The sequence below is a fragment of the Mesocricetus auratus genome, unplaced genomic scaffold (assembly GCF_017639785.1).
Source record: "Mesocricetus auratus isolate SY011 unplaced genomic scaffold, BCM_Maur_2.0 Super-Scaffold_100018, whole genome shotgun sequence".
Classification (NCBI taxonomy): Eukaryota; Metazoa; Chordata; class Mammalia; order Rodentia; family Cricetidae; genus Mesocricetus; species Mesocricetus auratus.
In genome coordinates this window covers 3,161,760-3,184,763 of record NW_024429199.1, presented here as the reverse complement: position 1 = coordinate 3,184,763, position 23,004 = coordinate 3,161,760, and the positions used below count along the sequence as shown (strand labels likewise).

The 23,004-nt window shown below is 45.6% G+C and overlaps 1 protein-coding gene across 4 annotated transcripts in view; it reads left to right on the top strand.

Annotated features, from left to right (window-relative positions):
• The window catches only part of Mettl24 (methyltransferase like 24), a 111,397-nt gene that overhangs the window by 17,458 nt on the left and 70,935 nt on the right, over positions 1–23,004 (top strand). For 2 of the 4 annotated variants that reach the window (XM_005073245.4, XM_040728167.1), the window contains exons 2-3: positions 14,123–14,221; positions 21,160–21,299. The exons of 1 other annotated variant lie outside the window; for it this stretch is intronic. In XM_005073245.4, coding sequence (XP_005073302.1) covers positions 14,123–14,221; positions 21,160–21,299 — 239 coding nt within the window. The remainder of the gene's footprint in view (positions 1–14,122; positions 14,222–21,159; positions 21,300–23,004) is intronic. One more of the 4 variants, XM_013115744.3, reaches the window with a different exon arrangement.

The window sequence follows — 23,004 nt, the reverse complement described above, 5'->3', positions numbered from 1 at the left end:
TTCTGTGTTATTTCATTTGTAAGCAAGTGCTTGTTCTGTGCTATCAAACTAGTCAATGCTAAGCACATTTTTGAAGGTTGAAGAAAAATTCCATTTCTTTTGAAAATAAGTTAGAGAAGTCATGAGCCACCTCACGTGCATTTTGGTTTATGTTTCTATTTCTCCAGTCACACATTCACACTGGGCTGGCACCTTCCTGTGAGGGGCAATAGCACTGCACCATCTCTGGCTGGCATTTGTGCAGTCTCTATGGCTATTCTGTTACCATGCTGAGCCACAGCCTGGCATCCACAATCACCCACTGGCAGTAATTAGGCCAGTTATAGAAAAGGTAGATACATCACAAAGCGCACGTGTGTGAGGTCTACTCTAACGGAAAATGCGCATGTGTATTTATTTGCCAATATTACTTTGCAACCTCTCTTGCAAAAAAACCCATTGAGACTTCATCTCCCACCTTTTCCAGTTGGTGTCTTCAAATAGAGCAATGGCTTGATATTTGTGAGGCAATTTAGGAGCAGAATACTTTGCTTTGAGATTGCAGTAATTAAATATACTTTCATAGTCCATTCATCCAGACCTAATACAACATTTTAAAACGGTCACTGTGAGAAAATACCTGCCAGGAGCAGCTTAAGGAAAGAAAGAGTTATCTTGGCTTGTACCTCCGGGCTTGCAGTCCATGGCAGTGGGGAAAGGCACCACAGAGGTTCATGGCAGTGTTTACTGGAGATGCTGTTTACATGGCACCAGCCAGGAAGCAGAGAGCAGGCTCTAGAGCAGGCGGCTCTAACCTGCAGGGCAATATTCCAGTGACCCACCTACTCTGGTTAGGACCCACCTCCGAGGAGTTTCTCAGCCTTCCCCAAATTCCCCCTCAAGCTGGAAGCCCAATGGGGGACATCTCAGAGCCTCCCACGAGCCTGTGGGGGGCATCTCGGAAACCGTAAGCAGTACCTATCCTTTGCTGACTTCATTTTTATGAGAACCAGAACCGCTCTTTTCTATGTACACACTCCACGGACTTGCCTAATGATCAATTAAGTTGTCATTTCAAAAACTTGTAAAAATGATATGAACTGGTCTGGGAATGAACCAGATGATTGCTAGAGAAAATAAACTAAGCTGTGAGCAGCAGGAGCTCACAGTAGAGAGACTGTGAATGTCAGTTAACTGATTTGTGGAGACAGGCTAGAATGTTTCTGTACTGGTGTATGTCTGCAGCCCCAGCACTCCCGAGGCCAAGGCGGAAGGATTGGAGGCCAACCTGCAGCTACACCCTATGCAGCTGAGACTGTCCCAGCCTCCCTGACTCAACCTTCCAAAGTGTTCCTACTAGTACTTAAATATTTAACCTTTAAAATTTTATGAAAGTAGTTTATGGTTTGGGTGATACTGGAGGATCAAGCCCAGGGCCTTCAGCATTACAGAAAAAAACACTGTGCCACTGAGCTACGTCCCCAGACCCACAAATCCCTTTTTGCATACCTGTGTGTATGTTTGCATGTGTGTGGGTGCATACGTGTGTGCACCAATGTGGAGGCCCACGGTTGGCATCAGGAGTCTTTCTCGGTTGCTCCCCACCATGCTCATCGAGGCAGGGTCTCTTACTTGAGTCCAGAGCTTGGCAATATGGCTAGTTTAGTTAGTAACCTTGCTTCTGGGATCCCCTACAGCCACACTTACCTGCCATTTCTTTGTGTTCTGGGGATTTGAACTCCAATTTTCAAGCTTGGTTGTCAAATAGCAAGCACTGATTACTGAGCCACCTCCTCAGTCCATGGTGCTAATCTTTCATGATATGTTTTAGGTTCTCCAAATTGCTTTCCTGAAGTTTCCTCAAGGTTTGGGCTAATCCACTTGTCATCCTTGAACTCTAAAAAAATGTTGTCTCTGGGACTGGAGAGATGGCTCAGAGGTTAAGAACACTGGCTGCTCTTCCAGAGGTCCTGAGTTCAATTCCCAGCAACCATATGGTGGGTCACAGCCATCTGTAATGAGATCTGTGCCCTTTTCTGGCATGTAGGTAGACATGCAGGTAGAAGACTGTATACACAATAAATAAATAAATCTATCTTTGAAAATGTTTGTCTATCATCTATTTGTCTATCTATCTATGTATGTATCTATCTATGTATGTATCTATCTATCTATCTAGTTTATCATCTATCAACCCCTTTCTCTCTCTCTCTCTTTCTGTCTGTCTGTCTATCTTCCTATGCATGGGTGCTTTTTCTGCATGTATGTCTGGGCACTACCCTCCCGCCTGCTGCCTGAGGAGGCTCTTCTAGGAGAGTGTTGGATCCCCTGGAACTGGAGTTATAGATGCTAGGAATCAGACCAGAGTTTTCTGGAAGAGGAGCCAGTGCTCTTTATAACCGCTGAGCCATTTCTCCAGCCCCTGCTTTTTTATTTTTATGTGAACAGAACTGAATCCAGAATTCATAGCAACTTATTTCTGTCTGAGTAAAGAACAGTTATATTTAGCTACTTTAAGGTATTCCTACAAAGCCCAGTTACTGAATTTTCCTACTTTCCCCTCAAATTAATAAAAAAGCTATTCTCAACTCCAAGAGATGTATCGTGTTCTTTCCTCTCTGGCATTTAAACCAATGTAGAAATGTCCCTTGGAACCAGTTCTGTGGGGATTGCATGGGAAGCAAGACATGTGGCATCTTCATAAGGCTTGTGATCTGGGTAAGCAGACTCCCCTGCATCTGATCATACCAAACAGTAAGTACAAAGTGAGAGGCAAGAGCAGTGACTGCAAAGCATTTTCCCTGCATTGTCCATTGTACACACAGCAGAGAACAGTAATGGCTGACACTGGACCCAAAGGATAAGCGGGATTTGAACTGACTGGTGAATAACAAAGAGGATTCTGGGCAGGAGGAGAAAGACCTGGCTCACTGTGGTACAGGCCAGATGCACTTAGAAAACAGACCAGACAGTAGGATTGGTTTTGTCACCCAAATTTCCTCATGGGTAGATAGCACTTCTGAATGCTATCTACCTCCCCTGAGTATCAACACGGAATGGTCTTTGGTTGTATTTCTTTTCTTTCTCTATTCAAAAATCTCTATACAGCCAAGTGTTTGTTTTTACCCTCTACTCAGTCTCTGAAGGTGTGATGGGGTAGTCTGAATGTAATTGGTCCAGATAAGCTCATAGGGAGTGGCACTATTAAGAGGTGTGGCTTTGTTGGAGTAGGTGTGGCCTGTTTGGAGGAAGTGTGTCACTATGGGGGGGGTGAGCTTTGAGGTTTCCAATGCTCAAGATACCACCCAGTGTCACAGTCCACTTCCTGTTACTTTCTGCTCAAGATATAGACAGCACCATGTCTGCCTGCACGCTGCTGAGCTCCCTGCCATGATGACAATGGAGTGAACCCCTGAACTGTGAGCCACCATAATTATGTGCTTTCAGTTTTAAGAGTTGCTATGGTTGTGGTGTCTCTTCACAGCAATAGAAAACCTAAGATATGTGGCATTGGGAAGATCCTGTGAAATGTGGTCATAATTCAGTAAACATCTTTTTCCTCTTTGGTGCCAGTCAGGACAGGCTAGGTGAAGCTACAGTGATGAGCATTCATGTGGATTTAAAATCTGAGAGGATTAATGTAACACATTTTTATTTCTCACTCTTGCTACATACCCAGTGTGGATTAGCGGAGGTGGTGAAGAGCGAAGTCTCTCTTGTTGCTGTTATTCAGGGGCTCGTGTGGTCCTGATGCCGCCACCCACCAGCATCCCCACCAGCATCCCCACCAGCATCCCCACCAGCATCCCCACCAGCATCCCCACCAGCATTCCCATCAGCAACACTACCTGGTCCTTTAAGTGAACAGTTTAACCCTCCTTCTTAACTACTGAGCATTAATTACCCATGGCATTGTCAGATCCAATAGTGAGTTTCCTAGTGTGGCCCATATCTTATGGATGAACAATTTTATAAATTCCTTCCCATTACGTCACGGAATCTATCAATGCTGGCTAACTCTTCTGGAGTTGCTATTAGCATGTCCTGTCTACAGGATCAAGAAAATCACATGTGGTGAAGAGAACAGAGCTGGTATTGGGGCAGCAGGGTGATGTTAGCCATCCAAGTGCCACCTCCTATGTGTGGGTTTGTTGTCACTTCACCTCTTTAAACTTCACTTTCTTTGATTATAATAGGAAGGAGTTGGTCTAGGTTATGCGTGAGGCTCCTTTCAAGGCAATTATTATCTACAAGAATAACACAAGTAAAATTTAAAGCCAGAAGTAGACTGTGTTTTCTATATTATATGTGTGTGTGTTTCAAGTTCTTCCTTGTGAAAGAAAGCTGTTGTTTTCTTCTTTGATAATTTTGATTTTTGGGATCCTTGTGCACAAACTACCCTTTCCCCCCCTCTTCAATTCCACCAGTATCTTCTCCTCCCAAGTTCATGATCTCCCCTTCATTTATTTTTGTTACTTACATGTGTGTGTGCAGTCACAAATGTTTATATAACTGGCTGAATCTATTTAACTTTGCTCACATGAACATATGTCTAGGACTGAGCACTTGGGATTGGACGTCCTGTGTGGGAGCTCCTAGATGTGGGACCACATGGAACTGCCCCGGTCCATGCTGGCATGTCGACTAGTGTTATCATTCTGTTAGTCTTGTTCAGGTAAGCAAGTTGTTGAGAGTTCATGGGTGCAGCTTCACTGTTATGATTAGAAGACACAATCTTGCAGCAGATGAAACCATTATAAATGTTTGCAGAATCTCCTAGGCTAGGATCTGATCTGTTTATTTGCAATCTGCCCCCTCTACTCTTGCCTGCAATGGGGACAAGGTCTTGGTAAGTCCCTGCTACTGGCAGCTTCACTTCCAACTTGGGAGAGTCTCGCTGTCTTGCGGCAAAGAACCCCAAATCCAGAGAGTTACACAGCAGCAAGCCAATAACAGCTGACCCCAGGAAGGTCTGCTTCCTTTGGCTCTTCTTCATGATCAGAAAGGGGCACTTAGTGAGAAAGATGGCACATTTTTCTTTGCATTTAGGTTTGAGGCTTAAGTGCTGTGGGTTCCCCAGGCATCCTGCCAGGCCTGCCTGCCTTGCTTCATGCTGTTGGCAGGTGCCCACAGAAAGCCTTCCCTGCGTCTTTTTCTAACATGTCAGGCCCCATAATTTATAGTGCATTCAGGAAGAAAAATGTCCTACAAATATAGAACCATGCAAAGAATGTCCCAGAACCAGAGTCTTATCTCTAATTGTCAGGTAGGATTTCCTGAGGCTCCCAAATACCCTATCGGTATCTAAGGGTCAGAGAGTGATGCTATGAAATGTGGACAGTATAAAATGAAAAAGTTAATGTGAACGGATGCACATTCAACACTGAGAATTGCACACATGCATACACACACAGCTCTGTGTACCTGAAGGCATTTTCAATGGCATGTGACAGCCTTGCCAGGAAACGAGTGCTATTCCTAACCATGGCGAGAATGGTATGGGGTTTGGCTGGGATCCTGGGTGCATTTGGTTCTTTCCCTCATACCTGCCTGAGCTGTCCTCCACATGTCCTTCCTTGTGGAAGATTGCTCAAGCCTCACTCTAGCAGACCTCCAGTGAGGACTTTGCTTCCCCTCAGTATTTGCACCCGTGCCTGCTGTCCCACTTACCATCTGTGGCGGTGGCTGTTGGGTGACAGGACCACTCCGTGTTTCTGTATGTGCTTGGATACATTCTTTCTGTCACATTCCCTCCACGTGGTGACTAAGGGTAAAGCTTGCTCCTCGTGTAGAGTCTAGAACTTTTCCTGGTTTGGATGAGGTTAGAGGATTTACACAGTTGAGAGCTATGAAAGAGATCCTGGAAATCCCTTGTGAGGCACTGTGGGTCCTCACTGAACCTGTGGGGAGGCGCAGGGATTTAGAGAGAGCCCCACTCCCTTTGCTCATCCCCCTTCTGGTTTCCTTCTCCATGTCTCACACAATGGCTTTCCTTCCTGCCCTCTTGCCAGCATCTTGGCAGCTACTTGGACATCTTGGAGATGGTCTTACAGGGGTACTGTCCTAGGAGGCGCATGTTCTCAGGAGAGTTTGGGGGGTACTGATAGGTTTTTTTCCTAGACAACTCCATTGACATAGAAGATGCATGTTGGTTTAGATGATGTTAAGCTCCTAGAATCCTGGTACCTAACATGTTATAAAGAGTTTATGTATGCATGTTCAAGAGTATGTTTATGTTTGTATGTGTGAGAGAGACAGCAAAAACAGTTTTGAAGAATATTGTTAATACTATCCTACATTTTTGCTTGCTTTCCTGGGCAAACATTTTTATACACACTTACTTGTAAAAGAAATTAAACGCCTCTCCTTTTCTAGTTGGTATGTAACCTCAGTAAAATCCCTAATTTGACATTTGGATCCCCATTGTGTATGCAGATACTGTATAGCATCTGCATTATGCAAACTAATGGAAACCTCCGGCTCTCTCTGGATCTATTCCAGGTAGCTAGCTTCTCTTTTTATTGCCTGTGATAAAATCCAAAAATACATGGTGTTTTATTCTCTTAGCTCTCCCTTGGGGTCTTCAATCTCACCCAGATTAGAGCCATTTTGACATGCACAGAAAATGTGGGGAAATTTAGAGATGTCGGTATAAGAACACAAACCCTACTCTAATTTGCTTGGCTTCACTTTCCAACTTACCAAGATAACTTTGAAAATAAATCTAGAGTGTTTATTCCTCCTCGTCCTTTCCTCCATCCCTCCTAAACGTTGTCAGGGCCTGCTTGAATTATCGTGCAATTTTTCCTGTCAGAGATGATTTGATTTCTAGGTCCCTCATCCCTTGCCTCCAAGCCCACACTCTGGGCAATGATGCTGGGTGGCAGATTGATGGGGAGAGGGTTCAAAATGCCTCTCTGGCTGTGGCTTTCAGCGTGCATGCTGCTGTCACTGCTACCAGAGACAACCAGCAGATGGACTAGGTGGAGGTGAGGTGGGCCTGGCCTTGACAGAGAGCATTCCAGGGAAGAGGGACCCAGCGACCTGGGCTGCTTCCGTCCTTTTTCACCCAGCCCCACTGGCTACAACATTAACACAGACTCAGCCTTTTCTTGCTATTGTCTAAAGACAGATACTGGGGCTCAAACTTCAAGCTGAAGATCCAGAAAATCAAAGCAGGCAAGCCAGTAGATCTTACCCCTCCCAGTTGAAATGACAGTCCTGTCTCCATGAATCCTCAGAGACAAAAGCTCTGAATTCCTGTCTCCTTATATTCATTTCTCTGCCCAGCCACATCCTTCTGTCTCCATCTCCCTAGTGCTGGGATTAAAGGTGTGAACTCTGTTATTCTTTATTCTTGTGTAGGCCAGGGTGGTCTTGAACTCAGAGAGACCCATCTGCCTGTCTCCTGAGTCCTGGAATTAGAGGTATGTGCTACCACTTCCTAGCTTCTACAGATAACTAGTGTGGCTGGCTTTGCTTTCTGATACTTCAGGCAGTCTTTATTAAATCATAAATAATGTATCACCACATCAACCGACCACGGACTGAAAGCCTGAACTTGTGAACCAAGGCAAGTCTTCCTTCTCCTAAATCATTTCTCTCTCAGGCAATCAGTGTCGGGATGAGGATGAGCTTTATGTCAACAGTGTTTGGAACATGTTAGTAGTGTGTTTCAGGTCTACTCCTCGGCATGTACCTCAGTAGTTAGTCTGGAACATGGGCAGGGGGTCTGTCAGATCTGAGCATGCGTAGTTGGACAATGGACTGGACTTCATAAATGACTGTGGCATTTCCTCAACTGCAATTTCTTCCCAGTGGCCCCAGTGTCATCTGCTTCCCTAGGGCTTCTAACTCTCTGGGCAGAGGTTTAGGAACGAAAAAATCACCCTCTTCCCAGCTTTGGTGCACATTTCTGTGGCTGGAGCTCACTTCAAGGCCAACGGAGTAAGGAGAGACACACCACCCACTTGCAGCTCAGTCCAAGGCCAGTGGAGCAAGCAGAGACACACCACCCCTTGGAGCTACAGCCTCAGATCAAACCATGAGTCACCTTTTCCTCTGAATATTGGAGGTCTTTTGGGTTCCACTTTTGCTTTCACCAGTTTAGTGGGGTTGTCTTGGAGTTGGGGTGCAAGAATGAAGAACAGGAAAAGTTGGGGAATACGAGATTTTTGTGCTCTCTCTGGGGGAATAGCAGTTGCCTTCCTTTGCTTAGACTCAACGGGAGGGAGGTCTGCACTGGGCTTTCTGTCTGTGCTAGCAGTTCCGAGTGGGAACAGCACCATGGCAAAGAATGAAAGAGGTTGTATTTGACTCCATGGTACTATGAATTCTAGCCCTGCCCCCATCCGCCTGCAAGTATTTCCTCGTGTGATCTTTTTAAGGACTACTCTCTGCTTCCCAACCAGGGTTCATGGTTGTGTTCATGGGTCATGAGGATGTGCTCAGCCATCTGACCCAGACCTGAGACTCAACTCTCATTTCAACACTTTTTGATAGTGTACCCGTGTTTGAGGAATCACTACAAAACAAGTGACCAGTCCTTGCTCTTTCTAAGTAAAGCTGACTCTGAGAACCACGACAGTATCAGAAGGCCTGGACAGTCTGGTATCAAAGGACAGCATAGGACGCAGGGGGCTGAATCCCGCAAACCCTCACGTGGTGAGATTTATGTTCTGTCCTGAAACCACCGTGTGGCTCCCCTCCACTCATGGCTCCCACCACCCTCCTCTCTTTGCCAAGAGGAATGAACAGTTTCCTTCGGCCATTGCTCCCTGCCCACCAACAGATGATCTCAATTACCACACAATTGCTAAATAATCTATTTTACTTGTTCTGGTTTGTTTTTCCCAGAAAGCCTTGGCTTGCCTGATGAACACGTCAACACACACTCAGCTCCGTGTCTTGTGTAGTTTGAATCAAGGATGTACAGCTGTGTCCCTTTCCTCTGGCATAGCCAAAGTTGTTAGCCTGCTCTCCTGGTGGAAAATGGCTGGCTCTAAAACCTCCCAGGCTCTTGAGAATGTGCTTTTGGGAGTACATTGATAAAAAATGACCAAAACCCTGATGGTTTAAATCACCCATTATATATAACTTTCCAAATGAACTGTGCCATGGAAACATGAAGGAATGGGCCTAGAGAAAAAAAATGCTTTCTTTTTGTTTGCTTTATCTTAAAATTCTCTTTCCCCTACCTATCCCAGTATAAAAACAGATTCTAGAGAGCTGGACTGCCATGCCAGGTGTGGCACATGCTTATAAATCCTATCACTTGGGAAGCTGAGGCAGGAGGATTTCAAGTGTAGGTTCGTATGAGATGATGAGTTTAAGAGCAGCCTGGGCCACAGAGCGAAGCCATACCTCAAAGCTCCCAGTGCCCCCATGTCTATCTCAAAGCTCCAAGGCCTCTGTTTTTAGTTTGACAGTTTCCTCACCGGCTGCATGAGGTCATTTCTGAGGGTGAGGGAACTACTTGTGAAGAAGAAACTGTTATTCTAAATCTCCAGTCAAAGGCAGTTCTTGCAAGGCAGCGCTGGTGGCTTTTTTCTAGGTCATGGGTGGGCCTGCTTTAAAAAAAAAGAATTTTTTTGATTACCACCAGTTTAGCTGGAGGCTTTTGTCTTGAATTAATGAGTGCAGGCTGGCAGGCAGAGAAGAATTTTAAAAGACTGCTTTATATTTTCTTTTTGTTGTTTTTTAGGAATGAAATCTTAGAATCCAGCTTCCTGGCTTTGAGACATTCAGTTTGTTCTTTTTTAAAGATACAAAATATAATGTGGGGATAATAAATGATAAAAATATCCCCAAACCTCACATCTGTGCTTGGTGCAGCCATGTGACTGTCAGCCCCTTGCATGGGATCGGCTTTTGCCCTTTGGAAAGTAGAACCTCAAATGTCTGCAAAACAGCACGAGGCGATGGAGGCCAGCTCCGCCGAGCAGCTTCTGCCGCCTCGATCTTAATGTCTGGAATTCTATGTAAAAAGCCTTCTGCTTTCTTTTCAAGATACAGACCTCGAGTAAGTGCTAGGCAGGTCTCCCACAACAAGAATGGGTCCTTTTCCTGAAGAGTTTAGGAGCTTTCCCTCCTGAGAAGCTCTTGACATAAGAGGAGCACCCCCAACCCCCACCCCACGCCAGCTCTGCGTGAATGCCTGGGGTCTCACAAAGCAAGAGCATGGATTTCAAAGGCCTAGAGGGGCTTCCTTCCCATGGTGAGGGGCGGAGTGAGGGCTCCCTCTGTGTGACGTCTCATTGTAATGCTGCACTTGACATTTCCACACAGGCCTGTGGGGAACAAACAGACAAACCAACACAAAGTGATTTTCCTTGCAGCCGCCCGCTGCTAAGCGACTGCCCTACCTGCCTCCAGAGTCGTCTGATGGACAGATGGGCCTGGGAGTGATGGAGTGACATTGTTATGGTCACTAGACAGTTGAGGTACATGGATAATAGGCACACAGCGCACCCTGGCATTTAGGAAATTGTGTGGAGCAGAACCACCATCATAATTTTTTTTAAAGAAAACGATAGGTTTTACTCTTTTATGTTAAACTTGCCTGGGTGTTTGAAGGTGCTCATAGAATTCTGTTTGTGGGAATTTGGGAAGGGCATTATGTTGATGTGTGCAATGGAGAATTAAGACAAACGATAATTGAAAGAGATGATAAAAGCGAATGGTTTCCATGGGGAAATAATCACGACCTGCTGTCAGATTGATTCTAGAAAGAGCACTGCTTTATGTGAGATGTTTTTTAAACAGCTAAACCAAAGCCGTAAGCCAGAGCTCTATCGCTATCTGAGTGTTTCTACTAGCCCTCCGTCTGTCTGGGATTCCTCGATTTAGGTTAGCCACCAGTGCAGCTGTGTTTAGCCTCTGTGTGGTCAACACTTAGCTGGAAATGAGGAGTATCGGGTTGCAGAAAGATAATCCTGCATTTAACCAGAGGGATTCCCAATTACTGATTTGTGAAGTCGCTTCAGTGTGCTGCTGCTGCTGGGTTCAGTGTGCTTTCTTAATAGTTCTGGAACGACGTTGCCGTGTTTGGGGGCTTTTAGCCGTAGAAACCCTTCGCCATGATCCATATCTGCATTGTTGTGTCCCTGTTGTACACCACGGAGAATCCCACCGGAGAACCTAAGAGCCCTACCTTGCATTTGTCGGGTGACACCCTGTGTTAGATGGGTACCGAGCGCCTGGCTCAAGCGCCTCCGGGACGGTTGAGTAAAGGAAGGACGGGCTCTTGGGTCAAATCTTGCTTCCATGGCACCTCCACTCTACTCCACCAGCTTGGACCCCGGTGGGGGAAGTGGGGCTCACTGCAGGGGCCAGTCTCAGTGTCCCTCCCTGTGGATTTGGCTAATAGGAGGCAGGAGATTGGTGAATGGGGCGGATAAGGTGGTATCTGTAATAGGAGTGGCTGTGTTCTTCTCTTAGAGATCCTCTCCATACCATTTTCCCAGGGGCTTCCTTGGTGTCTCTGTTGCTCCCAAATAACCACTAAGAGATCTATTATTAATTATAAATGCTTGGCCAATAGCTTAGGCTTGTCTCCAGCCAGCTTTTTCAACTTAATTAACCCATTCCTATTAATCTACGTGCTGTCCCTAGACTTGCTTCCTTATTCTATGAACTTCTCATGTGGCTTCCTCTGAATGTGGCCCGAGACTCCTCAGACTCCACCCATTTTCCTCCCAGCATTCTCTCTGCCTGAAAACCCTGCCTAACTGCCGGCCAATCAGATTTTTATTAACACTGAGAACAACACATGCTTACAGTGACAAAGACTCTTCCACAGCGCACCAGCCACAGGTGCCAACTTATTCCTCCTACACATCTTTAAGACCTGCCCACACCTCTGTAAAGAGTCTCCCTGCGAAATTCTCTTCAGTTCATCAGTGTGAAGGTTTCCAGTGTCCTGTTGAGTGCCTGTCTGACATTTGCCCAAGCCACCTAGTGACAAAGTTGGTGGATGTTTGTCTTTCTTTCATTATTGTGAGTGAATGCTCTAGAAGAGATCTGTGAAAGTGCTCTGTCCTCTCGATTCAATAAAGACTGTGACAAGGCAACATTTATGCTTTCCTGGTCCATGCTGGTGCTTGATAAATATTGGTTGACTGAATGATTATAAGCATCTAATAAGAGAAGCAGAAAATCAATGAGGAGCAGAAGGTGGCTTAGTTAGTATTCCTTGATGCTCTCTGCTCCACTTTCACAGGACAACCACAGCTGTAAGGTAGGGCTGTCCTCAGCAAAGGCGCCTCGCAGAGCAGACTGGCTGAATTTCCCCCAAGATAGAGCTTTGCTTCATAGCTGTCTTAGTTTCTTTCCTATTGCTTCGATAAGATAGCCTGCCAAGAGCAGCTTAAGGGTCAATTTTGGCTCACAATTTGAGATTACAGTCCATTATGGCAGGAAAGTCACAGCAGAAGAGAGAAACAGCAGGTCACATGGCGTTCATAGTCAGGTAGCAGACAGCAGTGAATGCTTGTGTTCAGGTCACTTTCTTCTTTTGACGTACTCTGTGATCCCAGCCTCGGGAGTAGTGCTGTGCACAGTGGGCAGGCCCTCCTATCTCATTCAATCTACTCAAGATAACCTCCCACAGGTACGCCCCAAAGCCTGTCAACTGTAGTTCTAGAAGTCATCAAGTTGACAATTGGAATTAACCATCACGGTAGCCTGAGATGGCTTTGAACTTGCTATCCTCCTGCCTCAGAAATCACAAAGAATTTCAGGACAAAGTCAACAGGGTGATAAGCTAAGCAAGACCCTACTAAGCCTTTGTAGGCTGAAGTCCCTTGAATGAACTCCTGAGAAAGAGGCAGCCAGTAGGAGATCAGAGAGCTAGTTCAGTCTTGAGCAACTTCACGATCTTCAGGATGTGATGGTCTGTTGGGAGCTACTGAGCCTGTGGGCTATGCAATGATAGGCATTTAATACTGCCCAGCCCTGGCCAATATTTAATCACTTCCAAAGTGTTTGCATGTACCTCAGATCCTTATACAGAAAGCTGCTTTTCTAGACCCAAGACACCTGCGTCACACTGACTACCCTGCTTGTCTTGCGCCTTCTCCTTTTCAGTTTAATCTAGAGTCCCCTAGGCCACCCCATCTAAGGGAAGACAATTGCATTTGTGTTCATGTGTCTTGTGACTGTTTCGCTTGGTTGGGATAGTGGTAGTTACAGATCTTGCCACAATCCATGCCTGGAGAATAATATAGGTACATGATGGCTTCTTCTCTGGTCCCAGAGCCTTCCTGTGACCCCCTTCCTCATCACACATTGAGCTTTGTAGGCGCTCCTATGCTATGACCCTTGAAGTCTCCCTGAAGCTAGTCATTCATCATGCCAGCCCCTGGAGTGCCTCCTGCCCTCCATTGCCCTTTTGTCCAGTAGGCTAGGTCCTTGTCTCCCTTTAGAATCACTGGGTCTCTTGGGGGTCTCCAAATGGTGACACTCCAGGAGGGGAGCTATGAGTTCCAGCAAAGACTTCTGATGGGAGCGTCCTCTGCCCCACAGTTATTCCCATTGGTGCTTCCCCCAGACCATTGCCTTCCCCACTAGCCTTTCTGCTGCACACCCTTGCGTAAATGAGGCTCAGATTCACCACTAACCATCTAGTGCTGGAAGTACCCCAGGCTCTCTGCTGACAGGGGTAGAATGCCTGTCACTACAGAAAGTCACCCCACATACACGAGCTCGGAAGTCGGGGTTATTGTTCATTTCCCCCAGTGCTAAGGAAGATGACCAAGTAGCTGTGTGTTTCTTCTCCATGAAGCTAGTGCTTCAGCTTTCTGGTACTGTGAACCCTAGAACTGCCCTTTAGGGACCAGACTCTTAAAGTTCTAACCTTAGAAAACAGTAAGAGCTAAGGACCTTTCTCCTCTCAAAGTCAAGTGGTATCATGCATATCCAGACACAGTTAAAGCACTATTAAATGGAGTCAGGTGGAGTTTTTCTAGGACCAGACAGTCCCCAGGGGTCATTGTCACCAGCTTTTTAACTACAATACCCTCGTGTGTCCTAAAAGACAGCATCTCTGTGTACACATGGTGGTAGCCTTGGCCCAATTTGATATTCCTTCTTCCCTGCCCAGACCTCAGTCTTTACACACTGACTGTGTTCTCTGTCCTCCCAGGGTCCCCGATGGCATATTGAGCTCCAGCCTTGGGCAGGCCCTGCTCAGTCCCTGGATGAAGAAGCCTCAAGGTTCCTGAGCTACATCAGCACCACTCAGGTTCTGTTTCCAGCAGCAATGGGATTGGGAATAATGGCCAAGGTCCTGACCAATCACTGCAGGAAGAATTTGCCCTCTAGGACGGGAGGTTGTGAGGAACCCCTGATAGGGACAGGATAGGGAGCAGGGCTCTGAAGTGTTACTATTTAATTTCCCCCACCCCGTGGAAGCAGAGAACACGGCTCCCGTTTGCTTGTCATCTTCCTTCCAGGACTCTCATCAACCTGGAATGTTCTAATGATTCATCCCCAAGTGTTTTAAAGAGTCACTTTAGAAAATTGCTTCAGAAAGCCATTTGAAGAGACAGATTTGTCCCTGTGAGTAGGCAGTCAAGTGTGTCACAAACAGAACTGTCATCTGGAGGTACGGCTCCTTTCCTATTTGGAAGCACTCGCCTGTGTGCTTCCCAGCCACCGGCACTTGGCAGCCAGGCCATGATGGGTGAGGAAGCCAGGGACTCTGAGGGCTACTGCGAGAAGTCAATGACCCCAGTGCTCACTTCCCTCTCCTTGGAGCGCCCTAAGTTATTACTGAGCATGGCCTTTATCAGTGACATGACACACAGTGGCAGCCTCTGCCCTGCTCCGGGGTGAGGTGGAGTCAGGCTCTGAGAAGGCAAGAGAACTTTCATTAAAGAGACCCCCGGGCTCTTGACTCATTGATCAGAAGGTTCATTCTCATGTTGCCTGATCCGAGGGAAAACACAGACCTGAGAGGAGATGGAAGTCTGAGGGATGCTTAGTCCTGGACTGACAGGTGGCAGAAGACAGGGCTTTTTGAGGCTGGAAACTGAGCACAGATCATAATAGGATGCTCCCTGGGCAGGAGTAGCCTGGAGAGGGAGGTCTGGGATGCTTATATCCTTAAGTCCACTGGTCCTTGGCAATGTACTGAGACTCTCTGGCAGCGACACCCATTACAAAGGATGGGAAAGAATATCCATTCCTTTGAGAGAGGCTCTTGCTGTGCAGCGCAGGCTAGTCTCCTGAATGCTGAGATCACAGGTGCGTGCCATTGTGCCTGACTCATTTCCTGAGCTGTAGGGAGACTAGTTCAGGTTAAAAATCTTATTTCCAACATGATGCAGTCCGAGAGTCATAGGAATTTTAGTACTTGTCATCCAAACATGGAAGTAAAAGCCTGTAGAATTAATTGTGGTTGAAAGAATGATAAATCAGATCCTGTGTTTTACAGAAATTTATCTTATTTGGTCGCTTCAAATTAATTGGGTGGACTTATCCAGGCTTAATTAAAATACTGGAATTTTAATTTTACATTTTGGCTTTACATGGGGGATAGGAGACCAGATCTCTTAATTACAACTTAAAAACGCTCTTAATGGCCTGGAGAAAAATTAGAGGTATTTAATATATAAACAATTTGAAAATGATGCGCTCAATCCAACAAAATTAATTTATTGAATGAAAGCCTCCAAATTCCATCTTATATGTGTTTTAGGTTTATGCTTTATAACACATATAAAGGGGTCTTTACTTAAAAGAAGCATTGGGGCATTTAGTTGTCATTTTAGATGTCTCTTGTGTCTTTCTCATGAGAGGGGAAAAGTGTAGCAAAAGAAAAAGGAAGCATGTTCTGATGTCCTGTGGCTAACACTGGAACCTGGACAGTTGATTTTGCTTCTATGGTTGTCACCATTCTAATCCTGAAAGGCTTGAGGTTAGACCAAATGCTTGAGGTTAGAACAAATGCCTCTAAGATCTCCCCTGTGACTGAGCACTGTACAGAAAGTAGGTTAGGGTTGTTATTGGCCAAGTATTTCTGAGCACCTATGTGACTAGGGATTTTGGAAGGCACTGGGCTTACAGTCTTGGCCTCAAGGAGCCCAGGAATGAGTGGCCATATAATTATTGACATAGTGAGAAGTTCCATAATGGAGACCTGGTGTTTGAAGCTGTAGGAGAAAGACTCTTTACACCAATGTGATGCGGACTCTACATCTGGATCCAGGACCCTAACTAACACAAGAGTTAAGAGCAAGGTGGACGGCGTTTCTGCTAAACTTCCCAGGAGGCTTCATAAGATAGTGACGTCCTAAGAAGTGGCCACAGCATGATGCTGTTACATCTTAAGATGAAGAAAAATGAACTTGTGAGGGAGCAATAGGTCAAATGGACCTCTACAGGGTTAGTGCCAGGAGATCTGTGATGGGGACCTGGGCAGCAGGCACAGAGTGGGGTGGAGGTAGTGTCTTAAGAGGCTATTTCCCAGGACAGTGGTGGCGCACCCCTTTAATCCCAGCACTCGGGAGGCAGAGGCAGGCGGATCTCTGTGAGTTCGAGGCCGGGCTGGACCGACAGCCTCTAAGACAATACAGAGAAACTCTGTCTCGTAAAACCAAAAAAAAAAAAAAAAAAAAAAAAAAAAAAAAGAGGCTATTTCCCAGCCTCAGTATGGGAAGGCCACCCCACCCAGAAAAATCTAGCTTGTTACATATAGGAAAATCAGGCCAGTGGCTGTCTCTGAAGCTACAGTCCCCAAGTGACTGTGGCTTGAAGTAATGATTGTATCCGTTTGGAATATTTTTGAAATGATGTGTCCTGAGTTCCTTCTAGACTCAGTGGGAGGTTTTTTGTGCTTCAGAAATGTGACAGATTGCAGACCTCACAAGAGTTTTGTAATCAGGGGACATTTATCTGGTGAAGCGCTGTGCTCTGATGGCTTCCAGGTGGGAGCCATCATGAATGACACCGACTCTTCATCAGACCCTTTCACCAGCCATGGCTCCCACCCCTTCTCTGTGCAACAAGGAGCTTTGGGGATGCTTTTGTGACTTGTGCCTCATTTAGAAATCATCTAACAATGGAAGCCTGCAAAACTTGCAGAATATTAAAGTCACTGCTACCTAAAATTTTCAGTTAGCAGCAGTGAGTCACTAAGTGAATTCCACCCCCATCCTCTCATGCTGCTTAAAAAAAATCCCTCAAAGCTGTGTTCAAACTCACACAGCAAGGCACAGTGTTTGATAAGCTCATGGCTGAGGTTCTCATGTCTCAGTACATAGGCCTTTGGTGAGCACATGCCCAGGGGCTGGCAGGATCTGGCCTCTGGGATCTTAAACCTTAACAAAAAAGGCCCCTCTCTCATGGTTAGTAGGGACATGAGAGGCATCTAACTGAGGGCAGGCATGTGGGTGGGTACCCTGTGCTTAGGTACTCTGTGCTTAGTGATTAGGGCTCTGATTTTTTTTTTTTTGGTGGGACACCAGAGGATACGATATTTGACCAGAGTATGCAGTCAGGTCCAGTTTAATAAGTAATATTGTTTGTCTTAGTATGGGAGGCCTTGATGACACCACAGAGTTCTGCAGCCAGTTCTAGAATGAGCTGCTAAAAGGAAACAGTTAACTCAGAAGTGCTTGCTGGAGCTGACGAAGGCTTCAGAGCCAGCTCTTCATGGCGGCCCCCATACCATATGCTCCAGGAAGCAGAAGCTTCCCAGTAAGGAGTTCACGTTAGCAGCTGTGGCTGTTCTAAATAAGAAAAAATGTTTCAAATTCTATTTTTCTATTACTGCCCATCTACAATCTGTTTTTGTCCAATTATCTACACATCTACTTGTAAAATACCCAAGAAGTCAGGCCCTAGAGACCTGGAGACACAGATTAGAATTTTGCAACGTTTTATCAATAGTAGGTATTATATTTGTGTTTCTCTCTCTCTCTCTCTCTCTCTCACACACACACACACACACACACACACACACACACACACACACACACACCTGGATGGAGAGAACAAAATATTCAGTTCTGCCTTTAAGCTTTTCAAAATAATGTAACTATATAAATATACATTTGATTTTTAAAGGAATTCTTGCCAAAACTCCCCCAATTCTAAGGACTCCTTTTGCCACATTCTACCCATGGGTTGGTAGAATTGCTGTTCCAGCTATTCGGATGCAAAGCAAAATGGAAATGAGTTAGATCCCTTTAAGCTAAATAAATTTAAAAAATTCATAAAACATTTTTTCCTGGCGTCTGTTTGCCTTTGTCCAGACCTAATTTACTTCATATGGCTAAAATTACAAGGGGAATTAGGCAGGCAGAAGGTATAATTACTTCAGCTGAAACTTAGCTTGGAGTGTTTGTCCTTATTTTGCTTGTAAGAGAGTTTATTGAAACCTTGGGTATAAATCTTAACCAGAAAGTTTGAAAAAAATCAATATTTAATTAATTTTTAAGAGCAGAATTTTATGGATGACTTCTAGTTATTCCCTCCCCTCCAAAAAATACCCCTGAATATCTGTGAATGAGATGGTTAATGAATAGTTAGAATTGGCTAATTCCTGGACTGCAGTTTTATCTAAGAGGGGACGAAGGGTTTGGAAAATAGTGTCTCTCTGATAGAATATCTGTGCAAGATAAAATCCTAGAATAAGAAAAAAATTGTAATTAGATAAAGTTCGATCATAGTAAAGAAGACCCTAGACCATGGCTGCACCTCAGCATGATAACCCTGGACTTGGGGCCCTGGGCCCCTTCCTTTGAGAGGCCTCTGGTTAACTGATCTTTGTGAGGGGTCCAAGTGAATACTGTTTTCAACTGAAAGCAGTGGCCCAGGTTCAGTCACCTTCCTTCACTTTCTAAGGTACACGTAAGAAGCTGAGGTCAGGTCACTTTTGGGGTAGTTTATAAAAGGCCAAACCTCCAGCAAGCTCAAAGGACCACCTGCCTAAGGGAGCCTGCAGAGCTTGTGAGACTACATCTTTCTTGGGGTCATGACACCTTGTGTATTTAGTGGAACCCAGAACCCGCACCTCTTTTTTTTCTGGAACAGTTTCTCTTTTTATTTTTTATCACTTTTTAACATTTTAAAACAATCTTTTCTTATTTCAGTTTCTACTCCCTCCCTTCCTCCTGCGCTCCCCAGCCTCCCCCACCCCACCCCATCGGCTCCTCAGAGAGGGTAAGGGGAGTAAATGAAATCTGCCCCATCACCACATTGAGGCAGGATCAAGGTCCACTCCCCTATATCTAGGCTGAGCAAGGTATGCTTTCAAAGAGAATGCGCTCCAAAAAGCCAGTTCCAGCACTAGGGATGAATCCTGGTCCCACTGCTAGTGGCCCCTCAGACTGCCCAAGCCACACTTCTGTCAAAGAACCCAACTTTTTACAGCAAACCAATTTCTAGGTGATTCTGAAGCAGGGGGATGACACCTTAAGCGACACTATGGAAGAGGCCAGAGTGGAGCTTCAATGCCACCAGAAAGGCAATAGGAACATAGCCCATGTGCCATCACAGAAGGTCTTAGGGAGAAGTGTCTGCAAGTGTCCAATCTTCAGAGCAGGGCACTGCCCTGGAGCAAAAGGCTCAGACTTAGGCAGCCCAGGGTCCACAGAAGTGCCTCAGTCTCACCAGCCTCCCAGAGGAGGCACAGAACAGAAGTGCTGAGTTCCCCAGGTTCAAGACACAGCAAGTTTCTCATTAGTAGATCAGAAGAGAATGCAGGGTCCTCTGGGACTAGAGTTACAGTTGTGAGCCACTAGGTGGATGCGGAGAATTGAGCCCTGGTCCTCTGGAAGAGCAGCCAGTGAGTGCTCTTAGACACCAAGCCATCACTCCAGCCCTGTTTTCATTTTTAACTGTGTGTGTGTGTGTGTGTGTGTGTGTTTGTGCATGCGTGCGTGCGTGCGTGCATGTTTGCCTATATGTGGTCATGTGGAGGCCAGAGGTTGGCATCAAATGCTTTCTTCCATTGCTTTCCTTCTTCTAATCTTATCTATTTGTTGAGGTAGGGACTTTCATTGAACCTGGAGCACACAACTCAGCCAGACCGGCCATGAAGCCAGATCCACAGCCTCCTAAATACTTGAGTTACAGACAACATTGCAGTTACAAATGACCCAAGATGCTACTGAGGATTTTGCAGCAATTATTTTAGACACTGAGCCGTCTTGCCAGCCCTAGAATATCTTTTTAAGAAAAAAAATCTCCTGCTGTTGTTGTTTTCCAATGAAAAAAGCAGAGAACCCTGAAACTCCTTTGTATCTGCAGGGATCTTTTGTCTCCCATGTGATGGCTTGGAGAGTTTTGAGCAGTGGGGAGAAGGGGGACTTTTGGTCACTCAGTAAGGCCGGTGTCTGGGACTCTGACTGTTTTCTTCTACTCTATCAGCCTTGGCCGTACGCAGTATGAGCCCCAACTCAAGCCATCCTCCTTTAGGAGTTCGTTTGCTTACTGTGCATTGGAATTAGGCTTCTTTCTACTTAACTTCTATCTGCATTCTCTTTGGTTTCCTTATCTAATTTTGATGCCTGAGTTACCAGAAGTGCTTGGGTTAGCTGAGCAGCACTTTCTGCTCCAGGGCCCTAGCCCTTCTCTCCCAGGAGGCAGCTCATTAGAGACCATCATTAGAATAATTAGCTCATTAGAGAATCCTGGCTTCTCAGCAGACACTTGTCCCAGGATCAGCTGGACAGGATAGCACAGGTTACTTTTGTGACCTCAGTGCCCGTCCTCCCCTTATCTGCCTGTAACAAGGCACAGGTAACCTTGTGAACATCACACTTTTGCAGTAGCCACAATGCCCAGATCTCAGTCAAGGCATCCTTCTTAATCCCCTCCTCCACTAACTTCCGTCCACCCTCCCCTCTCCCCCTCCCAGACACAACCTCCCAAGTCCTCTTCCTTCCTATCCTGGTTCCCAATTTGCAATGTGGGCAGATGGCTACTGCAGCCCATTTCCTTTCAAACTTGCATTGTGTCTTCACGAGGTTGCTTCTTATCGGACTTGTAATTGAAATTCCTCTAAACGTTTTTCAGCGGTCCTGTGGTTCCCTGGGGGGAGGAGAGTAGTTAGCAGTGGAGGACATAACTCTCCCATCACTGTTTCCAGGAGCAGGGAAAGCAGTTAAGTCTCTACCTGCCATTCATCATCTAGCATTTTAAATTATTCATATTGATTTCCAATCCTTACAGATTGCATGTGATCACATGGGTACAGACAGCTTGGCAACTGACTCCAGCCCTGCAACGAAGCCCTGGCTGGTGTGTCTTGATGACAGGTTTGGCTTAGCTCATCAAATCCGCAGCAAGCGGTGCCGCCTCTACTCCTTAGGGTAAGACTTTGTTTTATAGCAGAGGAGAAGACAAATATTCCTGCAGGCAGCCAAGGCCCTTTCAGTGATGACAGGAGGTGGCCGGAGCAGTGTGTGCAGGCGATGTGTCTTGTCTCTTGCCTCCATCTTAGCAGGAACCACCTTTCCTTCCATCCTGCTGGTAAGAAGGTAGCAGCTTCACTTTCAGCACAAGGAGGGTCCCCATGGAGAAACCAGAGGCTTCCAGCATGAATTAGAACACCCTTGTTAGAGAGAGAAAAATATCAATGACTGTATCGAGGAAGAGTGTACCAGGAATGCTACACACAGTTATGAATGACCCAAGACAGATAACAGTCACTACTGTGTGGTGGGCGTGGTATCTGTGATCAAGCTATGTGTAGCTTTGTTTAGGTAAAAAGAAAGTAAAGGGGATTCTTAGAAAAAAGCATGCAATTTTTTCCCAAAACACTTACTTGGTTTATACAGGTTGAAAATGATCTCAGTGTACAAATAGATTACGAGAGGGTCTATAAAACCATGAATATAAATTAATGAGACTATTTCTCCAAGTGTATCAGCACTTTTGTAAACAGTCCTGAACTTACAAATGTGTCTCAAGTTTCTATCACAGTGATGGAACACCATGACCAAAAGCAACTTGGGGAGGATAGGGCTTATGTATCACAGCTCACCCAGAGATGTCAGGGCAGGAACTGGAGGCAGGAATCAAAGCCCTGGAGGAGTGTGGCTTACAGTGCTGCCATGGCTTGCTCAGTCTGTTTTCTTACAGAACCCAGGACCACCAGGCCAGGGGTGGCCCCACCCACAATGGGCTGGACCCTCCCACATCAATCACTAATTAAGAAAATGCTCTACAGGCTTGTCTATAGCCACATCTTATGGAGACATTGTCTCAAGTTGTAGTTCCTTCTCAGATGTCTCTAATTTGTGCCAAGTTGACATGAGCAAAACACAGCTCACAAAAAACAATAGAACAAAACAAACCACAAGGACAAAATGATACACATCTCAAAACAAAGAAGGAGAGAGTTATTTCTGCTCAGTAGACTACAGAGGCCAAGTAGGCTCTCAGGTTAGACCACTGTAGTATTTTTTTAAAGTAGTTAAGAAGACCCTAAGCAATGTCACACATGCCTGCTCCTCAACTATGGGCTTCACTTACTTCATTCCACTGTGTATTTTCAGACATCTGTCGGACTCTGTGGTCATGAGTATGGAAAAACACCTGGGTGTCATGGAGACTTCCCCAAAGGAGCTGGTTAGGAGGGGAGCAAGCATCATTGCAATGGAACTGTTACAAGCAGCTGTGGGCTGGGGTGTAGCTAAGTCGGTAGAGTGTTTTCCTAGCATGCACGTGGCCCCTGGCCTTGATTCTTAGCACTACAAAACCAAGACATTCACACTTAGAATCCCACCACTCAGGAAGTAGAGGTAGGAGAATCAGAAGTTCAAAGTCATCCTCTACTATATAATGAGATCAAGGCAAACATGAGTTCCTGGGTCAAAAATAAAGGATTGCAAATCATTGCAGACTCTTATAAAACAAAGAATTCAAATGGAAGTGTGAAGTTAATATATTCATAATTGCATCGAATGAAGATGTATTGCAGGTGTCTCCAGATGGGACTTGGCATGTTGGTATTGGCTATGTCATGGGTTGCTTGAGAAGGGGACCCAGGTAGTGTGTTGAATGGCACTAAAG